At 41.3% G+C, this 21182-nt stretch overlaps 1 protein-coding gene across 1 annotated transcript; it reads left to right on the top strand.

Annotated features, from left to right (window-relative positions):
• The first annotated feature begins 160 nt into the window (after positions 1-160).
• On the top strand, positions 161-20887 carry gnptab (N-acetylglucosamine-1-phosphate transferase subunits alpha and beta). Its single transcript, XM_072377299.1, has 21 exons — positions 161-457; positions 951-1036; positions 1363-1482; positions 2345-2395; positions 3143-3345; positions 4774-4838; positions 4979-5113; positions 11941-12102; positions 12324-12503; positions 12736-12906; positions 13005-13128; positions 13210-13425; positions 14518-15566; positions 15643-15842; positions 15927-16146; positions 16237-16350; positions 16455-16540; positions 16623-16721; positions 16844-17011; positions 18135-18225; positions 19564-20887. Exons 1-21 carry the CDS (start codon positions 296-298, stop codon positions 19633-19635), a joined length of 3774 nt encoding a protein of 1257 aa, XP_072233400.1. The 5' UTR covers positions 161-295; the 3' UTR covers positions 19636-20887.
• The last annotated feature ends 295 nt before the right edge of the window (positions 20888-21182 follow it).

Below are 21182 nucleotides of genomic sequence, written 5' to 3'. Positions count from 1 at the left end.
TTTCTATCTGGGAAACGCGGCCAATATCTTTTGGATACGATTTAATCTGTCGTTGGGGGCCTGAATGCATCACGAGCTCTGCTACTCGCCGTTAGAGGGCGATGTTGAGCTAAAGCCAGAGAAGCCGTGCGGTGGCATCAACGTCACCTCCACCGAAGAAGAGCGATATGTGGTTGTCATCATGTGTCATGCTGTCTGGCTGGCGGTCAGCTGACAAACCCGTTTTGCTTGAAATGTTTACTTTCTTACCTTAACGTGTTTACCTGCGATTCTTTTTATTTTTTATTTTGAATGAATGCATCGCTATGCCTCGACAAGGAGAATCATGGTAGTCGTGAACTCAGTGCTGAAGCTGTTGCAGAGGCAGACGTACACCTGTCTGTCCCACCGATACGGGCTCTACCTCTGCTTCGGGGGGCTCGTCCTCATGATTGTTTCCGCCTTTCAGTTTGGAGAGGTGAGGCTCTTTTGTTTTTTTACTCGTATACGTTCTCAAATTTTTGTTTTTGGATTAGCTACTTTCTCCAAACGGTAGTTTTTCAGTGTAACATGGGTGGCTCAGCGACTGCAACCTGACTACTTTTTTAAAAATCGTCTTTTAAGTGGAGGGGGGGATACACAAGTTCTTTACATATTTATCAGGACGCATCACGAGTCTTTTATTCTTTTGGGTTTTCAGGAAAATTCGTCATAATATGTCAAATTTAAGCACTTAGCTTAACACATAATTGACTGCCCTCCACTTTTGTTCCCTATTCGTGTGTTTTCTAATTTCTCTTGAAGGGATTTGGTTCCTCGTGTTTGACATTTGTCATAGCAGTTTCTAGATTCCTCAAAATTAGTTAGGAAAGCGCATTTCTGTGTGTCAATGTGGCTTTGGCGTTGCCTTCAGGTGATATTTTAGATGTGGAAATGGGAGAACCACACTGCATCTGTTCTCTTTCATATAGGTGGTGGTGGAGTGGAGCCGCGATCAATACCATGTGCTGTTTGACTCCTACAGAGACAATGTTGGTGGGAAATCATTCCAAAGCAGGTGAGCTTTGACTGTGTCACGGCAAAATGGACATTAGAGAAATGAATGAACTTTTACAGCAACATGTGCCTATTCTTCCCGAGGTGTGATTCAAAATCATTTTCATATGCCTTCACCCATTTTCTGCAAAAACCCAGCTGAAGATGCCAGACAAGGCTGCCTGTGTGCGCCCTAGACATGCATTTTAAAGAACCCTATGAGAAGGTGTAACCATGCGTGAACAAATATTAATTCAGACATGTCATAAGTGTGCACTGGGGAGGAAAACAGGGTCACAGATTTGCAGTCTGATCACTGTTCTCATGGATATGAGTGTGTCTTTGCAGGCTCTGTCTACCCATGCCTATTGATGTGGTGTACACATGGGTGAACGGCACAGACATGGCTCTGCTGAAGGAACTGAATACGGTCAAGGAGCAACTGGAGGAGGAACAAAGAGTTCTGAGGTAGCTGTGGCTCCATTGCAAAAGAGCTTCATTGTTAGCAGCATGCTTAAAATACACAATTTTACTTTTACACAGTTATTTGTCATACAGTGCAAACACACTTCAGTTGTGAGTCTGCAGAATCTATGGCCATCATTTTCACATGAAACACGGTTACATGACACCAAAAAAACGTAGAAATAAGATAGAAATTACTGTGTTAATCCGACCAAAGCTGGACTTTTAGAATGCATGTAAACACGTTACTCAGGCCAAAGTCTTCTGAAATCAAGCTTCTGAAAACCAAGCTAATGCACCCAGTTAATGAAGCTTGATTTGTATTTGTCTATGTGAATGCATGCTAAACTAGACTCAGCTAGTAAACTAGACTCAACTAGACTCAACTTTGCATGTAACTGTATTGAATGATTAGCTTGTTCAGATGCTCTTAAATCAAAGTTTCAACAGATTGTTCCAGAAATGTTTCCTCAGAACAGTTTTATAGTGGACTAGTGGCTGTTTGGTCTTTTTGAGCAGCTAGAAGTTGGAACCTGGCCTCGGCTGAGCGACTGTCCACAAGCTGCTAGCCACTGCTAGCTGGTGGATATGTGGGGGGGGCAAACTAGCAGATGAATGAAGGAAAAGGTGTCATCATGCCAAAGCCATTTTAAAGCCATTCGTTTTTTTCATGGCTAAAATACGTGAGTTTTAGGTGATTTAGAACTGCTGAAGAGATATTTTAATATCTGAACTGCCAAGTTGTTGTGCAAATATTTCCTTAATTGTCTTCTCTTGACCTCTGGAAACACTTTTTTTTCTGAATACACCTTCTGATCACAGATAACATGTAAATAAAGCACTGCGACTGTTTTCTCGCACACAGGGAACGCCTGGAGAAAAACGCAACTGATACTACTGAAGTGCCAAAAGACAGGTGAGTGCGAGGACAGCTTTTTCAGTGTCGTGGCCTTTGAATCAGTTCTGCACACAATAGTATGCCAGTCAACATGTATTATTTCTGGGTGCAGCATCCATGGCTGAGCAATTTGTCAAATTTACCTCCCTTTATGTGTGTGTTGTTTTACCGCCTTGCATTAAAGTTCTATCTGTCATAGTGTGATCTTACAGTTCATTGTCAGACTTGCAGACATTGTTGAAACCCTGTTAAATGGCTGGTATAGTTGCAAGGAACACTGCATTTAACAGGAAGTTGAGGTGTGGCATACCAGAAGGAAATATAAAGTCAAAAATCTAAGATACTAGTAAAATAAGGAGAAGGGGATTATGGAACAAGAGTGCTTTTTAAAACATTTTTGTTAGGTTTTTCCATAAGTTTCTACTTGAGAACAGGAAAAACATGGCTCTGGTGAAAAGGTAAAGCTCATATGATTATCTGGTGACAATTTAATAACGGCATGCTGAGCCACGATGAAGTCTTTGCTCTAGGTCTTTCCTGTGTGGTCACCGCAGTTGTGTTTAACTGAAAAACTCGCCCTTTCTTTCTCTTCTTCTCTTCTGCCTTGTTGAACTTTAACCGCAGATACACCAGCTGTTCGATGCAGCAGCCTGAATAAGTTCACACTTAATCTATTTTAAACCACAAAGAAACTGGTGAGCGTACAAGGTGGAGATGTGTTGATTAAAGTTATTCTTTTTCCTCCTCCTGTTCATTTGTTTGCAGTGTCAAGCCTGAATGCCTGCTGTCCCATTGCATTATAGCGCCCATGCTGGCGCTGGACCCCGCTCTGCCAGCCAACGTTACCCTCAAGGAGCTACCGGCACTCTGTCCTTCCTTCTCTGCCGCCAAAGAGCTGCTGCTCATGAGCAAACCCTTCCACCCACCCACCACTGTTTCTGTGGTTGTCTTCCATTCGCAGGCTGACGGTAAAAACTCCTACAGAATCAGACAGTTTGTAAGCAACATAGAGGCCAAAATCTGACAGAGAAATGCTCCCTACAACTGAGACTCTACAGGAAGAGCAATGAAATATGCATGGAGTGTTTGAACTTAACTAAGCAAGCAGTTGATTAAGTTATTTACAATGCAGAAGCTGTTGTTTTTATCTGATTAATGTCTAACCAGAAAGCAACAGCATTGTGGTGAGAGACCAACAGTGCTGACTCTTTTAAAAGCCAACTGAAGACCCTTTTATTTGGACAAACAAGCTTTTAGTTGACTGAATATTCCTTGAATTCGCCATTTTTAAACCCTGTTTTATTTTGTTCTTTTATTTATTTTTTATGTTCTTAATCCCTGTTTGTTTTCTTCTTCTTCTTTTATCCTGCTCCCCGTTTTACTGTAAAGCACTTGTGATAAGTGCTCTATAAATAAAGTTGATTGATTGATTTAGAGATGAAGAAATCTGCAGTAGCAGCAGCAGCGAGAATGACCAATACAGTAAAGTAAGGTCTCTCAGTTAGAGCAGATACTCACTAAAGTCACCAGTCGAATGACACAGGGGGCTGCCAAAAGAGCTGCCTGGTCAGCCTGTAGGTAGGGAGACACGAGACAGGCCACCAAAAAATAAATTGGAGTGTAGAAAGCATTATTTTCATTGTAGACGATGCTAAAGTGGGTAGTTTTTGGGTAGAAAGCAGTGAGAGCGCCCTCAGCGTGGTGAATCAGAAGGTTTCCCGACAGGCAAGCTGAACAAAAACTCCAGAGGTACCCATGAGAAGATCTAAAACGGTTTAAACTTGAAAGATTTCATCGTAGTTGAAGTGAACACTGCATTGTGGTTGATTATTACGCCACATCACCTCTTCATCAGGCAGTTACATGGACTGAGTCTAAGTGACTGGGTCGATTTTGCCTCACTGTTGCACAGTCTGTTGCAACACGGACATTCTGTCTTTGAGAAAGTGCAGCGTAGTACCTGTTTATGTACAGTATATGCAAACGTACACACATGTCAGCATTTAAAGAAGGTTAGCTAAAAATAAAGGGCGCGACCATTTAGATTCTCAGTCTGGGATGGCAGGGAAAATGTTTCATGACTTCCCCAAACAGCCAGACGACCTTGTGTGGGTTTTGTTTAAGAAATCACGAAACGAATCCAGTCTAAGAATGATGGATACTGTAGATGGAACTGAGTACTGTTACCCAATCTGTCTCTTTGGACATTTTGATGCAGACAAAGATCATTTTTAGGAAAGCTTTCTTAGAGTTTAGTCTTTGACGGTCAACCAAAGGGGAGATCTGGAGCACTTATTTGTTTAGCAGCTCCCTTGAGCATACATACAAACTGAAATTCATCTCATTGAATTTTTCTTGTAAATTAACTTTTTTTTTATTCATTGCTTTTTTTTTAGCTGATAAAGCCTATATAGATGTGTCCAGAGAAGCCCAGAAATTCTCTGCGTCCCGATGTTACCTGGTAAGTGTTATTGTTTGTAGAGCTGTGTTAAACCTGTTATTACTTGCACGTGTCACTGTTCTCATGAATGAAGATACTTGAACATCAGAGGGTGTTTTTAGATCTTATTCAAGCACACCTCTTTGTTTTGTGTCACGCAGACCACGGATAAAGAGGCTCCGGGGCTGATCCGCATGCAGTCCCTGGCTTATCTGAGCGGCTTCCCGCCGTCCTTCAAGGAGACGGAGCAGCTGCGAGTGAAACTGCCCACAGTCATAACCAGCAAGATTAAACAGGTAAGAACCGGTCCCTTCCTTCTTGTTTCCTGGTCCTGGTGGACGTGTTATTATGGACGATGCACATATTTTCCTCGGTGGTTCGAAAACCCATTAAAAGACGGTTCCTTACAAGACTGGGACATGAATAAAGTAATGCAAATGCACCAAAACTTCTTTGAGTTTAAAAAAAAAAAAGAAAAGAAAAGAAAAGAAAAAAGCAACAATGTTCAGTTTTGAACAGCAGGTGGCAGAATTGCACTGTGGATCACTCTGACTTTTTCAGTTAACAGCATTTTCTTCATTGATGCAGATGATGTGCATCACGTGTGTATCTTTTCTTTAATTCATGTCATCTGAGTGATAAAAGAAAGCTCAATTTTACTTTTTTCCGCTGATTTTTTTCCCACCACATGACACTCAAATGAAGTCCAGTTTCAGCACTGAGGGAGTTTTGTACATCATTACATTATTCTATAATTGAGCTGCAGTATATTGTTCACTGTCAGTTTGGATCTAATTGTATATGGCAACTAAATTCTAAGAGGATTCAGTTTGATCATTCCGTCCAGTTATAAATGGCCTTTATCTATTTTAAACAGTCGTGATGCGAGGTAGATAAAGAGCCTCTTGTTTGGCATGGCGGTTTGTGTGTCTAATAATTTTCTCTCATCAGAGCTCAGCTTTATATTTTGAGAGGAAGGAATGCCGCTAACGAGCATGGATCATGCTGAAATAATCAAAGAAAACAAAAGCAGCCCGGAGCTTAGTGATCCTGTCGTACCCGGCAGGCAGGACGTGCTCGAGACTTGTCCCGTCTTCTGATAACGTGCTCGTGTGGCTGCTGAAAACGAATGGGTGCTGAATTAGACAACCTCTGTTGCTGTCGCCTTCGTATATGATTGGAATGCAGTGGACTTCAGTGTTTACCTTAAATCCCAGTGGTTTAGAAGTGAAATAATAACGAGTTTGACTGAATGAATTAACCATATGATTTAGTAAAAAAAGATGCGTTTTTTTTTATATGTAGGAAAGTAAATTGCTTTTAAATCTGAACTGAAATAATCAACTTGTACTTGTCAAGTTAGAAGATTTATTTCTTTGCAATTTTGTGAAAAGGATGAGGATATTAACTTTTAAAATCCAAGCGGCGTGACACAGAAATCTCATGTTGGAGACTCCTTTGCTGTCTTAGATCTCCATAGAACAGTGTTGTGTTTCAATATATAATTAAAATAATAATCATACTTTTTCAGTAAAGTCATCTTTTTTTAGCTTATAATAAATTACAGGAGAAAGAAAACACCAAGAGATTTTAAGACTTGTAATAATGTAGAAAAACAAAAACCTCTTTAGAACTGTATTTTGCTACAGTTCTATATCTACGTTTATATTAATTCTCATTAGGGGTTTCCACATATCTTATTAATGTCTATGTACTTTACTTTTTCAGATCATATTATAGATTTTCTTAAGAAAAGAAGTCATTTGTTTTCAGAGTTTTTTTTTTTTTTACCAGGATTAGATGGCTGTCAGATTGTTTTCAGTTTGGAGGATCAGGGAGGGGGACTTAGCAGCTAGTTAAGCTAACAGCTACTTAAAATGGAGACGCATAGGAGGAAATTTGCTCGCTCTAAAACAAGTGACATCTCATAAACGTTTAGGTGTATGAGCAAAGGCTACGTCATGGATTTTCACACCGCTTCACTTTGACATTAGGTGGTTTCTTTCTTTGGCACTAGGTTTTCCAAACCTAAGAGCATCTGTGTTGCTTTTAAACACGAGTGCCGAGCTGTGTAAACCCACTCAGACCCGACGCTTAATTTAAACCGGCTTTTTAATTAAGCTCATGGAAACATGAAATAAAACCATCATTAAATGTTCAGCATTTTTTTGTAAAATGACTGACTTTGCCCTCATGCTTGCTGATGAGTCGAGAGAAGTTAGACTAACTAACTGTTTTATTCAGAAAATCTTGATGCAATAAAGGATCGATGCTGCTATTTTATAACCTAGAAGTAAGAACATCTATAATCTTGCATAATGTAGCTGCAAAGGTGAAGTGGTGAATTCTTCTTCATGTGCTTTGTTACACAGCAAGGTGCATTTTCACCTACTTGTCTTGATGCTAATTTACAACAGAAAACACAGACATGTGTACAGAAATTGGCTTTTTATTTAAAATGTCTAATATTTAGACATAGAGTAAAATTTTTATTTATTTATGTAGCACGTTCACAGCAACCCAAGTTGCCCAAAGTGCTGTACAGCCTAAAAACAAGATCTAATTGTAATAATGTTGCGTAGAATTGTTACAAATTGTTACAAAGCTTTAACCCACACGTCATCATCAAATTGAGTTGTCCTATCATTCCTTGAGCTGGTCTCCAAGTGTGCTGGGAGGTCATGTGATAATAACCATTGCTATTCGGGCTGTAACCCTAGCTGGTGTCGGTGCTGGTGTGAGGGTTAACATTAGAACAACTGTTTGGAGAGGCGCGGCACCAGCCAGCACGCCGAAAGGTCATCAGACTTTTACTGACCCTGTCTGAACTCTGACACACACCCTGTGTTACCTGTGTGTTACCTGATAAGACATCAGTTAAACAAGCTGTGATGAGGGAGGGAGGGAGGAGGAGGAGGAGGAGAGGGGGGGGTCCAGCTAGGACAATGGAAACTGTGTGTGCGTTTTTGGCGTTTAGATCTGGAGGGATTCTAGGGACACAAGCCTCGAACAATACACTGTTTGGATTTCAAGGAGTTTCCTGGTGTCACTCTGTCGCTTCTGTGAAAGAGGGATGATGTGCATAGTGTGGAGGGAGAGGTGGTGGTATTTATAGCTGGCGTTGGACCGAATGATATGGTGATGAAAGCTGAACTACAACGCTGATCTTCTGCCTGTGCTGTCGCCTGTTGAGTCCTGCCCCTCATTTACATACAAGCCCATCTGATGTCTTTGTATTGTGTGTTTTAATACATTCAGGAGCTCTCGGTGTGTCCACATGGTGTCCCCTCTGAGCTGAGCAGCATTCAAAAATGAGTGGAATGTTAAAAAGCCGAAATACCAAAGGAGAACAAGGTTTTTTTTTTCAGTTTCTGAAAATGTAGAATTTGTCGGTGGAAACTCTCGTCACATTTTGGACACGCTCGAGTACAAATCTGCAAATCTGTGAGGCACCAGTTAACTTGTTCTACTGGTCTCTGTAAAATGACCAAAATGAGCAATGAAACCTGTTTGTGTTTTGCATGGCAGTGTGTTTAAAGAGGGCTGCTCTCATTTCCTGGTTGTCTGTCTCCAGTTTTTCTCCAGTGAGTTGTCGAAATTGTCACCCGGTTCACAAGGTGAAGCTGCGATATTCTTTATGTCATCGACAAAACAGTTAGAAAATAAAGATATATTACTTTCTGTCCTCAAAAACTATATTCAGACACATAAAAAAATGATGCTACCAAATAACTTTTTTGGCGTTTAGGTAGAAAAATCTCTGTCACCTTCCTTTTGTTATTGCTTGTTTCAGTTATTGTCTTTATTAAGTTCAAAATGAATTCATTGCCTCAGTGTTTTGGTTTTTGTGGCTTGTCGCCTCCCAGCAGGTGATGCAGGGTGGCACAGTTTCAATTCAGACCAGGCTTTGTGCTCAAGAGTCTGAAACCAGCTGCTTAGAAGGATCTCTCACCACTGAGTTAATTAGTTTACTCACAGTCTGCACTCAGGATTTTCTAGTCCCAATAAATTTTTTTTAGCCTTCACAGTAACACGCAGGCCATAAGGATTGCAGTTTAATGTGCTAAGAGCAAAATACACAGGGGACATGTTGATGCTATGGTGAAAAATAACTTAAGTCGCCGCCTTGCAGATGAGCTGATGAAACCTACAGCGTTTTCAACATCAATTTACGCCGACTCTTTATTACGAAGCCAAGCTCCTCCGATTCTACCAACCATATTTCCTTATTTTAATGCTGCTTAAGATGTTTTTTTTTTCTGAAAAAGTGCCCTTTTCTCTCTGAGATGAGACAGGAAACGGTCACATGCAGAGATTTGTCCACCTCCAGGGGATTCTCTGTTAGGTATACAAACATTTTGTTGACAGGTGGTGTGTGCTAAGTCAGTGCTGCTAAAATTAGCTCAACTGTTTATCTTGGCAAATGTTGAAGGGAGACTTTATTGTACTTTACAGACCGTTACAGTACTATGCAAACGTCTTGAGCCACCCCTCCAATTATTTTTATAATTTGTTTGCAAGCCGCCAGACTTTTGCGTAATCTTTTAATTAAGCATCGTCTTGAGCAAAGTTCTCCAGGTTTTCTAAAGGTCTTTCAATTTTTTCTTTGGACTTTGGCTGCTTTTTCACATTTTCTGTTCTTTCTGAGCAAAGAACCACATTTCCTGGTAATTTATGAAGAAATGTATTTCACAATACGTTTGCACTGTACATAGTCAGATAACATTTTATAAAACTGGGTTAAAGGACACAGGGGTCATCAGCAAACTGACAGTGATGAGCGTTACTGATATTTTGGTAATATTAGCATCTGGAACTAAGGTAAAAACCCTCTGAAAGTGATAGACATGCAATTTGTGTTTCCATTTTTCGTATCAGGAGGAAATTATTTCATTTAGAAGTTATTCTCATGATTCTGTCATGGATTTTTTTTCTAAAATATTTGAAGGTAGAAAATGAGTATTTGTTTTATTTAAATTGAACAAAATTGGAAAAATACATTTGTAAAATTTTTTGTGGTGCTATGAAAATCTTTTCCTGGCCAAAAGTTGGTGTTTTGTACACCCTTTATTTACACTGTAAAAAGTGAAAAATGTAAGGTTCCACATCACACTTGCTTGGACCACAAATCTACTTGTAGGCAAGCTTTCATTGCAGTTTGACTGATGTGTGGAATTATGCCTTTAGTTGTGTCAGAGAGTAAAAAGACAGAGGAGTTTCAGTGTCATGGCTCCATGAAGAAGGGGACACACTGCAGGCACAGCAAGAAGCTGAGTGCAAAGTTTATGGGCATTTAGACAGATGGCCCCTTCCCTTGGAAATGTTACTAAACAGCTAATAATTTGCAGCTAAATCACACAAATCTTGTTTTCTTGTTCCCATTTCTGACAGGTTAGCCCCACTGAAAATTGATAGGCTTACAACTTAAAAGTAGCATCAGATTAAATGGAAAAAGGCACTGTTAATCACAGTTTCACAGTTATTAGTCTGACAGATAATCGTCAACTAATATTTTGCGATCCAGACAACAACAGCTTACGTGCGCGTTTGTGTGTATTAAATCAACACTTGCTTGTAGACACACAGGTACACACACACATCTGCTTTGTGTGTCTGTGCGACAGCATTAACAGAGCTATAAAAAGAGCTGAAAGACGGCAACGTGATCTATGGTTTGTTGTCTCTCTGCTGGGTGACAACAAATCCCACTCACCTAAAAACAGGAGCTGAAGAAAATCAGCAAGTGGAAGCAGAACATGAGCATATATTCGAATGGGAAAAGGTATTCAGAGGTTTTCAGAGAAAGTACATTTAAAGGCACTGATTCCACACTTTATAACAAGCAAATGTTCTCCATTAGAAATGTGGCTTGTGTGAGAGCGTGCAACCACCATCAGAAGCAGTCTTGGAGGATTTTTATAGATTATGTTCTTCTCACGATTCTTTTTTTTAATCAGAAAATAGTAAAATATTCATGCGCATTAGTTACAATACCTCTATAATGTGGATTTCACTGATCAGAATAATTATTACTGAATTAGTTTAGTAATTTACGAAAGCTTTTGTATAAAAATAGATGGTTGAAAAGTACAGTTGTCAAGTAAATTTTAAGTACCCCACGGCTATATTTAAATACAAGTACCCAGTTACCTCATGAGAGGTTTTCATACTTGGCATTAGATGATGGAGGGAATCTTTAGGCAGTGGCCAAATGACTGTTTCTCTCTCAATTACCTCAAATACACACACACACAAAGTCCTGCAATGCCTCGCATACCTCTGCTAAGATCAGACACAGCACCTTCCATGTGATCTGTCATAGAGAAGATGACATCACAGAATTTTCCAAACAAACACATGCACACTCTTCCTTGTCATTCTCACTCCAGCGGCCAACAAATGCCTCCACACAAGCATTACAGCTACTTCGATTCGGCCACACAAGATGAAAGGTGAGGAGTCAAACTGCCGTGTTCATCCAGGAAATCACAGCCAGTTTTTAATTTCGACTCGGGTTGTCTCCATCTTTCAGAAACCTTCCTGTCAAAGTCAAAGTTTGACGCTGTTTCCCTGAAACTGCCCTTAAGGATTTTAAGGGCTAACTCGTGACAGAAAGATCACTGCACACAGAGTAGAACATATTTTCTGCTGTTAATGACATTTGGAAAGTCATGGGAACACTCAAATGAGTAGGAACAAGCCTTAAGGGACCCTTTTAATGCACATAGAATTCCATTGCTTCCCAATTATCGCAATACTTAAAATAGGTGTCAAGCTGTCTTACTCTGAACCCTGAACCTCACGGTGGCACTAGAGCACCAGAATACAAGTCTGGTATTATACTTATGGTACATGACTTAAAGGCACTTCATCCAATATTTATTTTAGTGTCTAACAACTTCTTAAAATAAGATAAGATAGACCTTTTACAAGGGGGGATTCATAAATGTTCAGTGAAGGAATGGAGAATAGCAGGACAGTACTCAGGAGTAGTAATTAAAAAAAAGAAATAACAGCTTAAAAAGAATGACAGCAGAGTTGATGAAGAGCAAAAGAAGAAAAAATTTTGCCACTTTTAGTATTCCAGCTTACTAATGCTGTGCTGTTAAAATCTGTCCCTCAGTTTGAGTTGTACTCAGAGGCCAGCATCGCTCTGCTCCACCTGAAAACCCCGCAGGATTTCTCAGATCTGACCCAGCAGGCCAAGAAGAACCTGACCCTGGATGGGAAAGAGTTAACTATCAGCCCCGGCTACTTGTTTTGGGACCTCACTGCCATCTCACAGGTAGACTCTTCCACTGGGCTTTCTTCAACACATCACTTTAAATGATGTTATTTGGAGTAAGGACTGTGTAAAGTTTTGTATGCTGTAAAGTTTTTAGGTATACTGACGTTGTTATTATGAAAGAGTCTACCGAAATGTACCGACAAACATAACTGAGATACATTTTGTAAGTGACATTGGATGGATGGGTGAAAACTCTAAATATGTATTTTTCACCGCAGTCTAAACAGGATGAAGACGTATCAGCCAGCCGCTTCGAAGACAACGAGGAGCTCCGCTATTCGCTGCGCTCTGTGGAAAAGCACGCGCCCTGGGTGCGCCACATCTTCATCGTCACTAACGGACAGATTCCCTCCTGGCTCAACCTGGACAACCCCAGAGTTACAGTTGTCTCGCACCAGGTAGACGTCCTCCACTCTTTACTCATAGCGACGTTTTTAGAACCAAACTGAAAAATGTTGTCGCTGAAGTTTTTCCATAATGTGTCGATTGGAAGCATTTTTGTCATATTGTAAAAGACCTGTTTACCCCTACCAAAAAAAAAAGGAAAGACAAAGTTTAAGCAGACGTTATTGTTAAACTTGCTTAGGTTGTAGTTGAAAGGATTTAAATATGCTCTTGTTTGTCTTCCAGGATATCTTCTTGAATCACAGCCACCTTCCCACTTTCAGCTCTCCTGCTATAGAGACCCACATCCATCGTATCCCAGGGCTCTCCCAGAAGTTTATTTATCTCAATGATGACGTCATGTTCGGCAAAGACGTGTGGCCAGATGACTTTTACAGCCACTCCAAAGGGCAGAAGGTGTGTGAAATCAACACGAAAAGTGCTCATCCTGAGGTTCTTTCTGAAATCAGTCTGTAAACTAGCCTTCAATCTTGTATTTTGGGACTTTCCTTCAGGTGTACCTCACCTGGCCTGTTCCAAACTGTGCAGAGGGCTGCCCAGGATCCTGGATCAAAGATGGCTACTGTGACAAGGCTTGCAACAATTCTGCTTGTGACTGGGATGGAGGGGACTGTCTTGGTAAGGAGGCGGACACTCTGCTACATGAATAAGCTGGTTTGTGTTGGTTATGTGTAATAGGTGAACTCGTCTGTGTGACAGGTGCAGCGGGGAACAGCCGGTACCCTGTAGGTATTGGTGGAGGTGGGCCAGGTGGAGCTGGTGGACAGGCATGGCAGTTTCCAGGTGGTCTTGGAGGTCTCGGGGGAACATTATACTGTAATCAAGGCTGTGCCAACTCCTGGCTGGCAGACAAATTCTGTGACCAGGCCTGCAATGTACTCTCCTGTGGCTTTGATGTAGGCGACTGTGGTCAAGGTGAGTTTAAGATAAATACTTTAATAATTGTGATGCGGTTTAGCTACAAAGACAATAACTATCAACACGTCATGAAATAGGGTTAACAGTAACGGTGTCAACTAATCATATGAAAAGCTCATAATTGGCCTAACACTAATACAGGTATAATTTGTGTAGCTAAAACCTAAAATGATTCTCTGCTGTGGAGATATTTGAAAACTGGTCAAAATCACGTGAATGATCCACACACCAGCGTTGCGATACATTCTTATCTGGGCGAGACTCAGCTGCTTCACTGGAACATACAACAGATGTCGCTATCTGACATTATCCCTTGATGGGAACGTCCATTTCCAGGAAATCAAGGTCAGGGCTACTGGTTCAGTGATATTTACGTGTTCAGACTAGGAAAATGTGCACTGTGTAATTCCTCTGTCATGTCTGAGCACCCATAGAAATAGGTTTTAGTCTTTTTCCCTCCAGAGATGAAGCCTTCCGCTGGTAATTCCCTGATTTCTTCTTGTTTTTACTGTCTGAGATGTTACTTGGCTGCACCACCTCGGCAGAGGTCATGTAGACCCCAGCCAATGACGGCTTTCAGTTGTGAGAACTAAAAAAGGTGCACACACATGCTTCTTTGACAGAAGGTGGTAAATTCCATTTAGTTTCTCAGTCTCTGCCTCACTTTCGCGTTAACATTCCCATTTTAATTATGCATTTCACAGCAACTCAGAACTCTCAGTTTTGGTCTGAAATGCTATTTTTCTTCTTTAAATGAACAAAAAGCACTTTGAATTGCCATTGTCTTTGAAATGTGCAGGAAAAACATTATTTGTCTTGCTTTGCTTTGAGGTTCCATTAATTCCAACCTCCCATCTCTGAGATGTGTCTAATGCAGCATTACTTGGTTGCAAATGGAAGTCAGCTTCAACTTCAACAAGGCTGCAACAGTAACTTGTATAAAAGTAACATGATGTTCCCCTAAAGCACAGATACTTTATTGAGAATTGTGTGCACAACAATATAAGAATTGTGCTGGAAGTTGTGACTAATGCTTTGTTGATTTTTGTCTTGTCGAGTGATTTGATTTGATTTGAATCTCATTTGTAGAGCACTTTGCTGAGCTGTACCATGTGACCCTGCTCAGCACCCAGAGCCTCTATACGCTTCCTGTGGGTGAGATCAAGCCGTATTTCAGCTTCGAGAAACTGGGTCGAAGGATCTCTGAAGCCCACGTCAGTGACAACCCCGTGGTTCGCCACACCTCCGTCGCCAACAAATGGAAGACCATTCATCTGCTGATCCACCCCGGCCACAATGCCACCCAGATCCAGTACAATGTTACTTTCCAGAGAGAGGACGACACAGAGTTCACAATGAGCTTCAATGTTGCTGTTGACACCCGCGAGGTTCCTCAGACGAATGTGTCCCAGACCACAAGCAAAGACGGAGGAAAAGAGCTCAAGCTGACGCCAACCCCTGAGCCAGTTTTTCCTTTCTCAGATATTCCTCAAGACAAACGAGGACCGAAGATCCAGAAGGAGCACCCTGTTAAACCTCAGGTTGTCATAGAGTTTCCTTCATTAAACGTGTCACTTTTACCAGCTTTTGTGCGTAGCGAGCTTCAAAAGCTTGAAGAAAAACTTCTGATTGGTGACATTACTGTGAAGGGTTATAATCTCACCAAGGCTGAACTCCTGAAACCTTATAAGACACTGGCTGAAGTGAAGCAAACCACTGATTTTAAGCCAGGCAAAGTCCAGGAGAAGCCCAGTAAAGACTTGGAGGGAGTCCAGTTGGAAGGAAAACCTCCCATGAAAGATGAGGCTGGAAATATTCAGAAAAATCAAAACTCGGAAGAAGAAATCTCCAGGAAAGTCATGACTGTGCAAAATGAACCTCTTACTCCTCTCATCCCTGTCCGTGTTGATGATGAAATGAAAGATTTTGTAACCCATGAACCTTATCCTCTCAATGCTGCAATTGAGAGACCCTTGACTTCAAAACTTCTCAGCAGCATTTCCCAAAAAAAGAGTGCAGAGATTCCGTCTGAGCCAGCCAGCGCTCCTCCTGTCGGGCGGAGGCTGCAACATTTCATCTCCTCGGATCGAGGCTTCCTGCCATGGGAGAGGAGGAAATATTTCCAAGCCTTACTCGAGGTAAGGAAATCGCACAAATGGACCCAAACCTGCAGTCAAAACCGTTTGAATAATTCTCTTTGCGTTGAATCGACAGGAGGAGGAGCGTCTTCAGAGACAACTGGCATATGAGACTGATGGGGCAGCTACAGTGAGACAGCTGCAGGACACGTTTGCTGATTCGCTGCGTTACGTCAACAAGCTGCTCAACGGCGAGTTTGGCTTCACGTCCCGCAAGGTCCCCGCACACATGCCACACATGATCGACCGTCTCATCATGCAGGAGCTGCAGGACACGTACGATCTTTACGTTGTCTTTCTGTTTCCGTTAAAGTGCTTCTGAAGGGGCAACATTTAACCGCTCTGCATGTGTTCCTGCAGATTCCCAGAAGAGTTTGACAAAACATCCGGCCACCGTGTTCGCCACTCCGAGGACATGCAGTTTGCCTTTTCATATTTTTACTTCCTGATGAGCGCCCAGCAGCAGCTCAACGTCTCGGACGTGTTTGACGAGATCGACACCGACCACTCGGGCGTTCTGTCCGACCGTGAGATTCGAACGCTCGCCACAAGGATCCACGAGCTTCCCCTCAGCCTCCAGGTCAGTCCTGCCTCTAATTCATCATCCTCTCCTAAAAGGACGGTAGATTAGGTTTTTGACTTAAATGTTTTTGTTATTATTTTTTTCAAGGACCTGACTGGTCTGGAGCAGATGTTGATAAACTGCTCTAAGACGCTGCCGGCTAACCTAACCCAGCTTCACCTGGTGAACCCCACTCAGGAGGCCTACTATGACCCCAGCATGGTGAGCCAAACAGGAAACAGGATTCTTAGAAAATCCCAAGTTGATGTTAAAGCCTTCTATTTCACTTAAAGGAATTGTAATAAAAATATAAATGAAATCCACAGCCACCTGTCACAAAAGGCCTCATCCTTCACTGCAAGCCCATCACAGAACAGATTCACAAAGCTTTCAAAGACCAGAACAAATACAAGTAAGATCTCAAATTCAAATGTCTTCACTTGTTTATAGAATTACTCTGAAGCGCTAAGCTAACAAGGCTTTTCGTTTTACAGGTTTGAGATAATGGGAGAGGAGGAGATAGCTTTCAAGATGGTGCGGACCAATGTGTCCCATGTGGTCGGCCAATTAGATGACATTAGGAAGAATCCCAGGTGAGGAGAACTTCATCAAATAGATCCTTTTTGTTCTTTCCTTCAACATGGTGCAACTAGGGCCTGAATATGCCCAGGCTTGATTGTTTAACATTACTAACGTCTTTATTTTTTATCAAAAGGAAGTTCATCTGTCTGAATGATAACATCGACCACAGCCATAAGGACGCCGCCACAGTAAAAGCTGTACTGAGGGATTTCTATGAATCCATGTTCCCGCTGCCATCCCAGTTTGAACTGCCCAGAGAGTACCGCAACAGGTTCCTGCATATGGAGGAGCTCCAGGAATGGTATGTTAAGAAGCCGTTTAGTTGTTATTGACACGGTTCAACAATTGTTAGATGTTTCAGATGCATCGTTTGTAGCTGTCACTTATCAATTGGATGCATGGGTAATGTTCCCTGATGCTCTCTGTTCTATCGATTTAGTTGCTCTGACTTTCTCTTTAGAGTCACAATGCCGTTGAAATTTCAGCAGCTGGTTGCACACAAAGAAACAAAACACATTTTAACTGTTAAGTGGGACTCTTAAGGGTTATTTTAACTTAAGCAAAGGAACTTGAGAGTGTTTCCTTTCACTCAGGCACTCGTGTCAGAGCACTGGCTCTCACAAAGTTTGGTATTCAGTTGAAGATACTCCTCCTCTTTTGATGACTAATCTTGCTCCAGAAGATCGGTGAACTTCACCTCAGTGGTTCATTTTGTACTTGGATCAAGGCTAAGAAAACAAGGGAGTTTAGTCTTGGGCCCCAGGCTGTGGAACAGTTTCCTTTCGGGAGTCAGATCAGAAAACTCTGTTGAATGCTTTGCACAACAACTGAACACCCATATCTTCTTTAGTCTGATTATATCCTTCCCTTGTATGGTAGACTGTTTGGAAATTGTACAGACCTTCAACTCTTTGTTGTCTCTTTCTTTAAGTGACATCATGAGTGCAATTACAATATGGACTCCTGACTGCACATGTGCCAGATAAAGGAAGCTTTCTGTTGACACAAGGTTAAATTTGTGGCTGTAACCACTTCGACGGAGCTATTCTTATTCTTATCTTATTCAGGTGGTTCAACTTGAGAATGGCAGCTTCAAATAGAGACTTTGAAATAACGCTAAGCTGTGTCAGATGAGTCTGGAGCTCTAAGATGTGTCTAAGCTGCCTCCTTCCCACTTATTTTTGTGTCTTAGTTGGTGGTGGCAGGCAGATGGTGTTGGGCGATGTTACTTTGTCACCTCGTTGCCCCACAGCCCCCTGCATACCGAATGCCTCTTTACTGCTGCATCGCTTCACTAGTTGTCTGTGTGAGCCGTCCACTAAAACGCGCTGCCTCCAACATTTGTCAATCCAGGAAACAGGTGTTGTTGCTCAGTATGGCCACAAAGAATGAGCTCGAACTAACCGAAATGTGTCATTTTCCAGGCGGGTGTATCGGGACAAGCTGAAGTTCTGGACCCACTGTGTCCTTGTGACTCTTGTATTCTTTACCGTCATGTCCTTCTTTGCTGAACAGGTCAGTATCCGTTTATTTACACATTCAGATAAAGAAGCAGGACAATCACACATGCATCTCTCCTTTTACATGATTCACACTTGAGCTATGATTCAGGCCTTCGCTACAAAATTCCAGTCTGAGGTGCATCGGTCTCATGTGTCGAGCAAGTATGATCACCTGAGACAGGCCACGACATCAAGGAGATGCAAGGCAGTCTTTGTTGACTTGAGACAGTATTTTTATTTACTTCACCTGTCTTTGTTGCAAGATAAATTGGATTTCCTGCTGCTCAAAGAGTTTTTCTTTTTTTTTTTTTAAGAAAAAAAACTCAATTGCAATTATTTTAAGAAAGCAAAAGAACTGTTTGACCACTTTCCTGTCATATTATCCTAGTTTGATGCTGGAAACTGAATAAACCAACAAAAAAAAACCAGGAGTTGTTAACAAATGCTACTCGGCTGTTGTGAGCCACTCGAGTGATCCAAAGGTTTCTAGTTGCTCCTCAGCGAACCCAAAGAAAGGTTAATAATTGGAATGACCTTTGGAGAATCTCCCACACAGCAGCCTGTGGGACCACTGCTCTCAGCGAGGAATGTGTCACACTTTTCCAGAGGCTCTGTCACCGCACACAAACAGACATTTGATGTCTTTTTGGCAGCTGATGAATCTGGCTGTCCTTCTGTCTGAGTTGTTATGGTACTGTTTAGATAAGAGGGGTCCAAAATGTCCTCGCTTCTCCGAAGGAGCTAATTTCATCCTGCTTCCTCATATCTAAGATTATCTCGGCTTTCTTTGGACACAAACATCTGACTTTGGAGTCAAAGACTTGATTATTGACAGGAATAGTCCAACATCTTGGGAAATGTATTTGCTGCTTGGCTTAGAGTTACAGTACTGGTCAGACTATCACTACCACTGAAATGTGAGAAACAATGCTTTCTTTTAAGATTTGTTTTTCTATTTCTGAATTAATTCAGTTAAATTTCCACAACATATAAACGGCTTGTATTTCAAAAAGTTGAAATGCACTCAAAAATCAGTATGTTGAGAAAACAAACTGTCTGAAAACCTTTGATTTTAATGACGATTCCACGATAAACTCTGAGCAGTCAGTAGAGATTACTGAGTGACGGATTTCGGACATGGCCTTTGTGAAGGCCAGTTTGACATTTTACTTTCACTATTTGAAACCGTTTTATAACTTTGGGCATTTTAGAAAAAGAAAAAAAACCATTTTCAGCGGTTCTTATCAGAGCTGTAAATGAGAACCTCTTAAATGTGAAGCTGCATTGCAAAACTTGTCTTTCCTTGATTTTGAAACGTTTCCTGTTAAGTCATCCGTTCTTCTCTCTGCAGCTCATTCTGCTGAAGCGAAAGCTGTTCCCCAGACGCAGAGTGAACAAGGACAGCAACCCTGAGCGGGTGTGAAAGAGGAAGATTTCGCTCTCTTCATTTTCCCTCCATCCCTCCTCTCCTCATTGGCAGCGTGGCCTGGAGCAGATCCAGGCCAGATGACTTGGTGGAAACGGGAATCTGGAGGCCTCGATGCAGGTTTCTTTTAGCAGATTGTGACACTGAAAGGAACAGCAGCCAGACAGAAGAAACCTGTATATTTTATTTTCCTCCTCTGGGGGCATTGGATGCTTCTCCTGCAACACAAACACTCCCCACATGTTGCAACACTCTTCTCACGTCCTGCTGTCACTCTATCACTGACAAATGTACTGTTAAAGCATCAAACTTTATCTTCATTGCAGCTGGTTTTATCATTATTCCACAAAGTGCACCTATACTTTTAATGGTACCAACTTCTAAAATATTAGTAGTTTCTGTTTTATATAATTGAGTTAAATTTATTTGTGTTGAAAGGATATTTAATGATGTCACCTTAGCTGCTTGGAAATTGTGATGACCTATTTTTTGGAGTTTATAGACTAAACAAATATCACTTTTACTGCTATGGTTTAATTTTAAAGACATATCGGGGCAAAAAATATAGACATATGTGAAGAATAAGTATAATTCAAGTCTTGGCTGTTATGCCCTTTTCTGCCATTTTGAAAAAATGAAAACTTTAAGTGCCTTCGTCCTTCATTCCTGCTTATTTTTGTGAATCTGTCGGATTTTTGACATGTTCTCAGTAGTTGCCACATCACATTTAAACTCATGGTTTACAGTAAAACATGAACGGGATACAAAATAATTATTGTTATCATCAAATGTGGTACATATGTAGTATTTGACTGTTTGAGCTACATGTGATACTGCAGCTTTCACAGCCGCTTGTATGTGTGTCCCTGTGGGATACGACAGGCTTGCTGCTGTCTGAAATTCAGACCCCCTCAGCATGTTCTCTAACTTATTTTGATTGTATTGTTGTGAGAGTGAGACCAGTACCTGATGGATCTGATTTGAATGCCAGAATATAAATGTAGCCTCATAAATTGCTTGCCATATGTATAAAATCTCTGAATGTCAGTTTTACAGCGTTCCTTGTTACAGTGACAAAAATGTCGGCGACTACCGGAAGCTGGCAGCAGCTTGCCGCTGTGCTCTGATTCATAGGATGTATGATGTCAGCAAATTGGGCAGGTGAGATGCTGGGTATTTAATTTGGGAATGGGGTTTTCTGAGATTGCATCAGTGGTTCCTCTGACTCAAATAAAGGTTTCTTGGCTCAGTTGTTATGTTGCAGTCAGTGATTTAAAGTATGGAACACATGACAGTGTCTCCTCCCTTGAGATGCTTTTAGTTTTTGCTTCAGTAAGCAATATAATTAGAGTCGAAATTAAGCAACCAACGCCAGCTCTTTCTCAGCCTTAAGTAGCCTCCATCACACAGTATGTTTAGGGTTATTTTTCTGTGCTGTCTTATTAGCTTTGCATTTGATTGACAATTACTTTAGACATAATCTTTCTTCTTCTCTCAGCTGTCCTCCTCAGTTCCACTGACAGCCACATGTACCCATGCCTTAA

The sequence above is a fragment of the Leuresthes tenuis genome, unplaced genomic scaffold, assembly GCF_036924035.1.
Source record: "Leuresthes tenuis unplaced genomic scaffold, fLeuTen1.0.hap1 SCAF_23, whole genome shotgun sequence".
In the NCBI taxonomy this organism is placed as follows: domain Eukaryota; kingdom Metazoa; phylum Chordata; class Actinopteri; order Atheriniformes; family Atherinopsidae; genus Leuresthes; species Leuresthes tenuis.
Note: the sequence above shows the minus strand (reverse complement) of the source record. Positions and strands in the feature narration are given on the sequence as shown.